We start from the raw sequence: 11435 nt of genomic DNA, 5'->3' as shown, positions 1-11435 counted from the left end.
CGCTTCTTTAATATGGAGAAGCTGTCAAAAACAAAATCAAACTGATCTAGATTTTCAGTCCTAAATTCAAGTCAATAAAGTGTTAAGAAAAAACTCGTGACTTCAATGAAGACTAATGCTGGAAACATCTTCATTTACCATTTTTCTGTGTTAGGCCTTGATTCTTAAGACAGATGGGTGTGCAGATCCATATCCTCATGTACAACTGAAATTTCACCAGTCAGTAAGCACACCCACCTACTTTTCTTTTTAAAGCATGGCAAAACTAATATAAATCAATGCACAAAATGCATGTTGTATTTATCATAAAAGTGCTTTAATTTCCACGTTTTTCAATGTATAACATTTAATGTCACTTAACTAATAGAAAACCAACTTTTGTCTTTAAAGTTTAATGAAATATGTTTAGAAAAAGCACTCTCATGTCTACAATACAATATTTAACTTTTTTAACCAGAGCCAATATTTTAAATAAACACCCGGGTAAAGAGGCACATAAATATTAAGCAGCCAAAGTAGATTACATTAAAGAATCTCTTTTAATTAACTGGTATAACTATACAGTGCCTCAGCTTAAAAATTATTTATCCATTTCTTGAAAACTTTTCCATCAGTTTCTGTGACTGTTTAATTGATTTAACTATATAACTATAAACTTTGTCATTTCAATATTCTATTGAAATGGCACCAAATTTCATAGGTTATTCAAGCTGCAATAAAATCCACTACTGTTTTTTTAATAGAATGAATATAAATACAGAATCTTTTCTTCCTATCGTCTTTGATAATTGGCATATATGCTGATAGACTTCCTGTCTCAAACAACTCATATCTGGATTTGGAGTCCTACGCTACTTGTCACATGGCAGCACTTGTCATATGGCAGTATTTTAAGAAAGTCAGTCATTCTTAAAGGGTTATTTTTAAATGACAGTATTCATGGGAACTTCTTGTCTTTTACTGATGCTCAAGGCTAGTTGCAAAGTACGTACAGGAGTACCCTTGGTAGACTGCCAGTTGTACTGTAACAGGAATCCTGTTGCAGCATGTCCATTAATCCTCTTCAGATACAAGCACTGGGCATCAAGTATTGTTATGGATGTTCTTTCACAAAGTTTGAAGCTGATAAACTCGTGGACCCTTTTTCAGAAGATAACCCTGATCATTGAGAGAGCCAATAAAACTGGCAAAATCAGATACCTAAAAGAAAAAAAAAACAGTAAGTTTTATTCAGAACAACACCCCTGTTACTTGTCAGCTCTATGTTCCCTGAGGGAGCCCTGGCACCCAGCTTGCTGAACTTACAAAGGACTTTTTCTATTTCCCCTTCCCCACCCCCACCTAACCAGAACAAAGCAGAAGAAAAAAGTTTAATAGGCATCTCAGGCCATACATTCCCTGGTCCCAGTATGGGAGGCCTATTTAAACTTGATTGACTAAAACTTGGTCACCAGGTTAGGGAATGCTGAGGCAAGAGACCGAGTCAGAGGGGGTATGGGTGACATTTGAACAATGGTTAAGGAGTCATCACAGCACCCAGCCCGTTGGAGCCCTGACCACAAATGCTGTCATACTTTTCCCAGGATGACTGGTGGAAGTCCTCCCACCAAACAAAGTTCATGGACACTCCAAGTAATCAATACCCTTAAATCTGTTAAAAAACTACAGTAAAATCTGAGAGTCATGCTAAGCTAAGGCTTATTCACAACAGGTAAAAATATAAAACACTGATGCTGACTTCACAGTGCAAGCATAGCTAGGCCATCTGAGATCATCCCTTCCAGTATATTCATAATAATTTCAAGCTGACTCCTAGGTATCTTGTTACTCCTTAAAGCTTAATGTTTTTCCAGGTTGTTAATCAGTTTTTTGAGATGTTCCAAACCAGATAACCCCTTGTCACTGAAAGAGGTAATTCATTTAAATTTAAACTTTTCATGTAACAGGATTTTCTCTGTCAATTATGGCTTGGGACCCTCTTGATTTACACAATTAAAAGAATGCTTTGAAGAGGCTAGACTAAGGGTATAAGAAAGCTGCAAAGCAGCATTTCCTTCAAGTGAGAAAAATCTCTCTGACACCATGCACTGTTGTTCTTGAGAAGCTGGAAGAAACAGATCATCTCCCTTCAACAATCGTGCTGGGAACTTTGCTTGTCAACAAATCACCTGAGTGCCTTAGAATGGTGAGATTCCAGCTCTCTCTCTCTCTCTCTTCTTCTCTCTAAGCATAGCTTTCTGAACCTAAATTGTATTAGTTAAGCTTGAGCTAGATTTCCCCAAATACTCAATTAAACCAAGGTAATATTGTAATTGTTTTGTTTGTTTTTCCTTACATGTCCATTACTACTAGTACCATTATACTTTTCACACACTTAGCAATAAATAACTTTTAACTGGGTGTAGTTTTCCTTGTCTACTTCCCTTCCCCACTTGCTTTGCAGCAATGCTTCTTTTACCTAAGCCAAAGATCCCTGTGAGGCACAGAAATACTGTGGGGTCCACTCATCAAGAGGCTACCACTACTAAGACAGTTAGGGCAAAAGATTGGGACGTGCCGAGTTTGAGACCCATAAGGGGATCAGCTTGTACAGGCTGAATGACCCAGTTTGGTTCAGATGTGCCCTAATAAACCGAATGCTGGCTCATGAGGGTGTCAGCTGGACACGCAGCTGGATTCAGAGGTATTCTGTTCACCTGTGTGCTCGTGTCTGACCGCATATTATTACCTTAATGAACTGATTCCTGGCATATGAGGGTGTCAGCCTGAACATGCTGATCAACCCAGCTGGGTCAGGCATGTGTCTCTCTGCCTGCCTGCCTGATTAGGTCATTGGAGGAACCCAGCCACCACATTACAGCTGACTTGCAGGAGGGAGAGATACAGCTCCATATAGAAACACAAGCAGCACATTGATAGAATTACAAAGATCTTAGAAATGTATCCCTAATAAATGAGCACACCCCAAAGTGATGGGCAAATCTGGTAACACCCCCCCCCATTATTTATGTTATCCATTTACATCCCAACAAGGGGCTATTTTTAGTCCCCTGAACCCCTCCAAGGGAACCCACACCCCATTCCACCCACCCACACACTCCTCCCCCCACCCCAATTTACTTCCTTGGCTTCCAGCACCAGTGAACACCAACAACACCAGCACTGGGAGTGCCTTGCAGGGTCAGGGATTTGGTGGCTTGGGGAGGAGGGGGCACTGACTGGTCTACATGGGGAGGGTCCATCTGGGGGTGGGGCAAGGGGCCAGAGGACTCAAAATTGGCCAGCACCTGGGGGGCGGGGGTGGCTAGGGCTGGATTTTCCCAGCCCCAGGGCTACACTGGGAACTGTACAGAAGTTCAGTTAGATTGCCAACCCAATCTAAGTTAGACTACCTTGGAGGTAAAGTTAACTTAACATCAAGCTTGCCATTTTTTTAGGCCAAATGTAACCATCAGGAACTTCTGTACAGTTTGCACTTAGATCAACCTAACTAGAGATCTAAATGTAACATCTACACCTGGGCTCAAACTGGGCAAACTAAGTTAGATCGGACGACCATTTTTAAACTTGATCTAACCCCCCCCAACCTCCTCAAACACCTATATGTACCCTATTCAAGATTTAACTTCTTTGCAAACTACTAGACCGCTGACACTGAATACAGTTTGAGTGTATCCCTTCTCAGTTTATAGCACACAAGTTCAATAAACAACCCCCCCAAAAGAAACAAACAATCTCCAGTTTTTACCACATGGCAATTTTAAATCCATGTTCCATGAAAGATGAAAGGAAATTTTTTTTTGCCAGGGGAGTGTTTTAAAAAGGAGAGTGTTTTTGCCAATGGACTGTTTTAAAAAGGAGAGAAAATATAGAAATCTGTTGCCAAACAAGTCTCATAATTCAAAGGCATTCAAGAGATACAGCTCCAGTAAAGGAAGGTCTCACTCACACGTACGAGTCCCTCCCTCCTTCTCCTGTAGAAGTAGTACTACTGTGTTTTGTCCAGACGTGACTCTCACTACTACCACTTCAACTCTTAAGACTGATATATGCTAGCAAGGCAGTGTGAAGAACAATGCCCACGCTAATAGTTTGTGAAAATACATATTACTTTTTCTTTATTTTCCATACGCAATGAGAACATTTTTAAAGAGATTTTAAAAGTATATATATCTTTCTATTAGTGTTTGAGACATTTCATCAAGTATTGTAAAGTGCAACTGGCTAGCTAATTTTTTCACTTATGAAGAAAACAAACAAGACAGAGTAATACAAGCTGAAGATCAGAAAAGAAATTCTGTATGTTGCTTTATGTATTTTTGATTTGCTTCATTTCTAATTAATACATTAGGTAAGCTTGGAATAGGAATGAAAAAATGCAGGCATTAAAAACAAAAATACATTTTCATCACAACAGGCAACAATTTGGGGCTTAAGTCATGGTGATCAGGAAGATGGAAAGAGGAAGTAAAACATGCTGAAATCAAACCTGTCTTTTGCAAACAAGGCACAGACCAACCTCAATAGCAGCAGCAAAGCTAGTGCTTGCTGATGCAATATGTTACAGCTGTCAAAAAGGCTGATGAGATTAGAAGCAGTTTACAATAGAAGTGAGTCATGAACAGATGTCAGAGCTGAAAAAATGTGGTTCACTCATCCTTTTCCAATGGTGAAATGTGACACTGCTCTACTGTTTCTGAGTTTTATTTCATTTAAATTTCCTCAAGAGAAGTTAAAATAAACTTACTTTTACTTGTAATTCCTTTGCAATCTGCCGAAGCTGTTGAAATTCAAATATATTGTTGTAGGTTCTTTCTGCAATGCTACTCAGGGCAGAGACAAATTTTTTGGCTTGTGACCTATTGCTCATCCCAGAACCATGCTGTGAACGTTCAAAGTCCAATTTTCCAAACTCATCAGTGTAAGTACCTAGCATGCTAAAAAACACAACCACGCTGGAATCAAAATCATGTAAAGGCAGAAATAAATAGATACTCTATCCAAAGCATAAGAGTATGCTCAAGATCTAGAGGCCTACGAACTGTGCAACTCCATCCAGTAGTAATAAATCAAAGCCCTAGGCTATTAGCTATGTGGCTTATCTGAACCACCTCCAGACTTAATTGGTACACAGCATGAATTCACAGTAACAGTCAGCCAACAAGATAGGAAAATACTTAGGAGTACATCTCTTCTAACAGGTAAAATGATACAGTCTTCTCTAAACTGCTGATCATCAGGCATTTTTTACAAGTTGTTTATAGTCATAGTAGCCATGTTACATTAAGTGAGAAAAATTAACAAATAACAGTATTGTACAATTATATTGTCACCTTATTTAGCTGACGCTGCAAAGAGTTTTTAAAACAAAAGCTTTAGAGTTTACACATGCATACCTATGGCCTGAATATACTGTCTCATCATTCTCTTGGTTGCATAAAGAAAAATGATATTATTTAAATGAATACCATAATTTTGCATGATTGGTAACATCGTACATTACCTATATTTCATTATTTCTACAACATCCTCAGCATCTTCTTTGGTTGACTTTTCCCTTAACTCCAGCCTTGAGCGTGCCTCAAAAAAACCAAAACCAAATCATATATAACAATTCAGTTGCACAGTACCTTAAACACAAGAGTCCATCATTCAGGCACACTAGTTGCAACAAACTCTACGTCCTGGAACATGATCCTGCAGGACTTAAACAGAGATGCCTGCATTCTTTTATGGCATTTCTGTATGAATAATAACACCAATAACAACCTTCTGTTATCAGTGAACAGCAATACTTCACCCCTTCAATGCCATCTTAGTGGGTTGGTGCCTGGAAATCATTTGCTTTATAACACTGCATTCTCTGGATAGCACCAAACCATAACTAACCCATTAAAAGACAACATTAAAATATGGACATTAACAGTTAAGCCATGGCAGGAAAAGAAACATGCCCCTCTCCACATCTTCCAAGAGATTTTATTTCTGAAAATTAGGTTAGTATCTCTCAATCCTGTGCTGCCTCTTACAAGCAGGTACACAGCAGAGGGAGTGAAGTGGCTAGGATCTATGAGGCTTGGGCAAGTTCAGAGTCTGGGAAGACTTTCCTGGAGAAAGATGCCCCAGCTCCTTAACAACTCGCCAGTTTTATATGCATCTTGCAATCAGCCACCTTAAAAAAAAAAAGTCATCACAGTCTGATTGCACAAGTTGCACTGTTACTTGCTATTTTGGTCAGTAAGCAAGGACTAGAACACTCTTGTCTTCCTAGTTGCAAAGGATTTAGAAATAGTTTGGGATAAAAAAAATGCTGCTTCAGGTTACTAGTTCTGCTAGAACTATAGAGCACCAAAATAAATTATGTTAGGCAATGAAGGACAGACTAATGGATGTGAAGGCTAAACAAGTTGAAACATCTATTTATCTTCTACTCAGTCCTAGCTGAAAGGTATACTAGTTGTAAAATGGAAAAAAAGAAAATAAATTAGAAATTTGTGTACACTTTATTGTCTATATTGGCCTTTCTTGACTATAGAGGCACAAGACAGATGTACTCAATGATTTATATTAAAGTATAACCTCATAAATCCAGCGTGCTCAGGACCCAGCACTTGCCAGAAATTTGAAAATGCACTACTTTTTAAACTGGTGCAGTGGCTGGACCCGGAGCAGCAGCCACAGTGGAGCAGCAGCGCAGGGTGGTGAATGGTGGCGGCAGCCGCCACATGCAAGCTTCCCCTTCTGCATCCGGGAGGACCAGGGGGGAAGTGGTGGCTGGTCCCAGAGTAGAGAGGGCAAGTGCCAGATTTTTGATAATTCCAGATTTATGAAATTATACTGTATAACTCCACATTCAACCTCTTGCCAGAGAAAACTCTGATGCACTCTAGAACCCTCCAAGTCAAGGACCACAATGATAAGGAAAGTGGAAAGACCATTGCAACACTTGTATTTATTGCACTTGTGAAGGATTGAAGACAAGAAACTAAAAGCATTCTACTTGAAACAGACAGGGAATAGGAGTAGGCCAAATACTATAACTCCTCTGGAGTGGTGGGTGATTTGACTTCTCTTCCTTTGCTCAGCTCAAAGCTTGATGCCCTTAAGGAGGCACACCCCAGTTGTTCCTTGTGGATGGCTTAAATAGCAAGCTAGCCAGAGAGTCATTTTGTATCCACTGTACCAATGTCACGTTAGTGCTGTTTTACAGGAAATGCAGATCACAAATAATCTGGTGGAACTTGCACAAAGAGAGACTATGTGACTTGCTCAAGGTCACACAGGATGTCAATGATAGGGCAGGGAATTGAACCTGAGTTTTCTAAGTTTCAGACCATGACCTTTAATCACCAAGCCATCCTTCCTTCCCCTGCTGAGATAGGAACAAGTTAAGGAAGCAGTTCTATAAACATTCATCTTCCCTTTTGCTAAAAATGGGCCAGCATATTACCTGCCAGAAACTCATGGCATATCAAACACCTCCAAGAGACAGCAGTAGATACCAACCTCTGTAAGTCGAATCAGTGACTCCAGTTGCCTTGTGGTGATTGGTGTGCTGTCTAGCCCTTGGTTCTGCTTCCGGAGCTCAATGTAGAATTCCTGGAGGACGTGCGCAGCTTCTGGAGATAAATTTGGGTGGACATACTGCCGGGCATATCCAACATACTTCCTCAACAGCTGGTGTGGAATGGCATCAAAGTTTTCTCCTGGCAAGACCTAGTCAATTACAAGCAGTGCTCTTGTGCTCATCGATTACAGTTGCAATACAGCACCATGCCATAATATTTTTAAATACAAATCATACACCCTGTACTTGAAATAGAATAAACATTTAAAAAGAACCAGAAATGGGACTAAGTGCTTTAGCATATTTACTAACCAGTCCTTCACCTATGAACTTTTAGAATTAAAGCTGGGTGTACATCATAAATATTGCCTTGGTTACTTTCAAAGGAAACAGCAAACATTTCTAGCTTGCAATGAAGAAAAATGAAAGGGTAAATGTGATTTGGCAAAAATCAAGAGTCCCATTCTCAAAAAACCTGAAAAATGAAGAAGAATGATACAGAAACTATATAGCCTAGAAACATACTAAATGAATGTGGCATTTAAGATTATGATGTGGAAAATATGATTTTAGAACAAAGAGTCACAAGTAGGAGCCCTGCTTTGCTTGCTGCAGTATAAACACATTGTTCCTTCCCTTTAGACCCCAATACTGCAGCGAGTTCCCTTTAGGTGGGTCTTTGTGACTGAGCCAGAAAGGGACAGAGGTCTATCCTGCATGGTGAATCCAAATGACAGACAAGGATATGCACACAAAAGGAAGGACCAAATACATGGGAAAGTGGTGGAACTGTTTCTTTAGTTAGGGGAGAAAGTGGACTTGAAATGGGGCAGGTGAATATATAAACGAGAAGGGATGAAAGGGGGAAAATAAAGAGAAAAAAATGGAGGACTCACTAGCTGGAATGGCAGGAAAGAAGGTGCAGAGAAGTTTAATGATAGCATTGGCAAGTAAAAGGAAGAAGCGCCATCCCCCGCAGAGAAGAAACCGTATAAAACATTTAAAAACTGGGCATATGTGACAACCTCCTTGATATAACTTGCCACCACCTAACCTGCTGGAGTTATTATGGCAACAAACAACAGGAACTCTATGAATTGGGTCCTTTTGCTAAACCTTCCAAAATGCGCTAGGCTAGAGTTGTTCTCTATTTGGAATATAGAAGATAGCTGCTGAGAGATTCAGCACCCCCAAGCTGGTGTTTCAGTGGGAGATAGAGGATGGGGAGCTAAGAAACAAAATCTGAACAGAACATCCCACCTTTAACTTTCCTACTAGTGGTTTCTCTGAAATTGCTTCAAGGACAGAGGTATTAGGATCCTGAATATTGGTGCGAGTCATTACAGCACTGCTACGTACTCCTTGTTTTCCAGCCCGCATTGCCATTACATGTTCAGAAAGCAAATGGTCATGATCTTCATTTGGGGTGTCCAGCAAGATAAATACCAAGTCAAATCTGGACAATAAGGCACTCCCCATTCTACAAGACAAAAACAACAGACAAAATGAAAATCTACAGCATCTTTATCCTATTGCTCTACTTCTCAAGAAGGATTTAAGACATAACAATTTACCCAGTGTAGTAAAGTCATAGTAAAAAAGCAGTTTCTCTCTCAAATGATCAAGAATGAATATTGTAATAAAAATCACATTCATTCTCCAGGAAACCAGAGGGAGGGAAAAAAAAAAATCAACAGACTGAATTAGGTATCTTGCAGCAACCCCAGTAGCTGCAAGGTACCTAATTAACATTTTGAAAAGTGCTTACTTTAAGTTCTCAGATACTGTTTTGGCTTTGTTATAGTGCCCCCCAACTGGGTTTGCTGCAGCAACAATAGATGTCCTAGCTGGCAAACTGCATACAATGCCAGCCTTGGCCAGACTGATACTTTGCTGTTCCATTGCTTCCAACAAAGCTTGATGCTGGCTTCCCATCTTGTCAAATTCATCTATTCCACAAATACCTGGAAATGTAATACAGGATAAATCAGAAAGCAATCAGATCACTGGCCAGGTTCATACTATTGAAACTATACTTCACCACAAGGTAAATCCAAACTCTAATGGCTGCAAAGGGTGTTAAAGCTCACATTCTCCTCAGCTTAGCTTCCTTTCCAGGTTGGCTCTGGTACACTGATGATCAACATGCAAGTCTGGAATGGGCAAGTATTACAGAGAGGGACATAACTGGTCATGCTCATAGCAACCTTGTGAGCAATACATTTGCTTCTGTTTGTTGTCAAACTGTACTGCAGAATCCAATAATTTTAAGAAAAATTAGGTTAACTTAAAAAAAAAATGTAGTGCCTAAACGCATTGAGAACTTAGCAGTTCCCATTACAGTCAGGGGACATTCAGTGACTGAAAACCCAGCTCTTTTTTGAGATCTCTAAATAACATTAGTATATGGATTTTAAGAGCTTTCCTTTAAACATCTAATCTTCTGAGAATGCCACTTAAACTCCAAAGGAATCAATTCTATAAAGGCAGTGGAGAACATCATGACTTCTAAGTCTCACCAAAGGAAGCCTCCCTGGAGGAGACCAGCAAAGCATGAGGATCAACATTTTAAATATCTATATGAAATCTTTTAAGACGTGTTTTATGCTTGAAAATATTAACTTTGAAAACAAATTGATTAAAGAGAATTAGCTTGAAATTGGAAGCTCAGGACAGCATCATTGTAAACCCTTAGATTTAACATCACAACATTCAGATTTTAAAAAGTAAATTTAAAAGGAGATAAAAACACACCAATTTAAATCAGAAGTAAAATATTGTGCAAAAAAGGTACCCACAGCCCTTAGCATATTACCTTGATCTCCAAGTACTAGAGCACCAGCTTCCAAAGCAAAATCTCCAGAGGTGCCATCTCTAGACAGAGTTACAGTCAGGCCAGAGCTGGTGGTGGTATTACCACAAACATATACACCACGCGGAGCAATATTGCACACTGCCTGAAGAAAACAAACACAGATTTTTAATGTTAGTTTTTTTTAATGCAATTCAGTAACTCAAGCTATTCCAGAAAAAATAGCCCAGGGTCTGATGTTTTGGCTACTCCACAAGGCAACAATGCAAAGATTATTAACTTTGTTTAACCCTACATGTCTTCTTATGACCATGCCTGTTGAATCATCAGGCCATAAATACTTGGATTTTGCAACATGTAGAAAGCACTGGAAAAAAGTCAAATGGATTCCCTATCCTAAAAACTTTTACTTTGCTCTAATGAAAGCACTTCAGACATAAGATGATGTTAAGTGCATACATGCATGCACATACACATCTCAGGTTGTTAATCACCAAAATACAGCCACGTAACACAGGGACTGCCAGACTGGATCAGATACAAGTTCCATCTAGTCCTGCATCCTGTTTCCTGACAGTGGCTTACTCCAGCTATTTCACAGAAAGGTGTAACACTGGCTGCAGTAGGCAGATTTGAGATAATCTACAGCCCAGATTAAATCTGGTGTCCAGTAGTTAGAGAGTGGCTTAAATCCTAAAGCACGAAGATCTCCACAGGAGTTGAATACAAAAAGTGGGGAAAAAAAATGCATCAAAATTAAACTCGGGAGACAATTTATACAGGCAGGCAGACAAAACATAGCAGCTTCTGATAAACATGGCTTCTCTTTCCCAGTGGACTATTAATTACAACTTTTCTTTTATGTTGCTATCAGAAGAAGTGCATCAAAGATTATATCAAAAGAGTATTTGTTCAGCACTACAAAAGGCACCAACTACAAGGCACTGTCTCCTACAGAGCTTTGTTTTTTTCTTAACACCTTTCCCATAGTGACCTGGATGAACCCTGCACTACTACAAAGTATTATTATTATTATTATTATTATTATATTACAAA

At 39.4% G+C, this 11435-nt stretch overlaps 1 protein-coding gene across 5 annotated transcripts in view; it reads right to left on the bottom strand.

Annotated features, from left to right (window-relative positions):
• Positions 1-294: 294 nt before the first annotated feature.
• MCM8 (minichromosome maintenance 8 homologous recombination repair factor) overlaps positions 295-11435 on the bottom strand; it is a 39186-nt gene continuing 28045 nt past the window's right edge. For 4 of the 5 annotated variants that reach the window (XM_019516202.1, XM_019516203.1, XM_019516205.1 and 1 more), the window contains exons 13-19: positions 10383-10524; positions 9336-9531; positions 8828-9047; positions 7507-7716; positions 5504-5580; positions 4748-4937; positions 295-1200 (exon numbers count right to left, since the gene is read on the bottom strand). In XM_019516202.1, the coding sequence (XP_019371747.1) occupies positions 1108-1200; positions 4748-4937; positions 5504-5580; positions 7507-7716; positions 8828-9047; positions 9336-9531; positions 10383-10524 (1128 nt within the window). In that variant the 3' untranslated portion in view covers positions 295-1107. The other variant, XM_019516206.1, reaches the window with a different exon arrangement.

This window comes from Gavialis gangeticus, unplaced genomic scaffold, assembly GCF_001723915.1.
Source record: "Gavialis gangeticus isolate Ggan-Ray unplaced genomic scaffold, GavGan_comp1, whole genome shotgun sequence".
Lineage (NCBI taxonomy): Eukaryota > Metazoa > Chordata > Crocodylia > Gavialidae > Gavialis > Gavialis gangeticus.
Note: the sequence above shows the minus strand (reverse complement) of the source record. Positions and strands in the feature narration are given on the sequence as shown.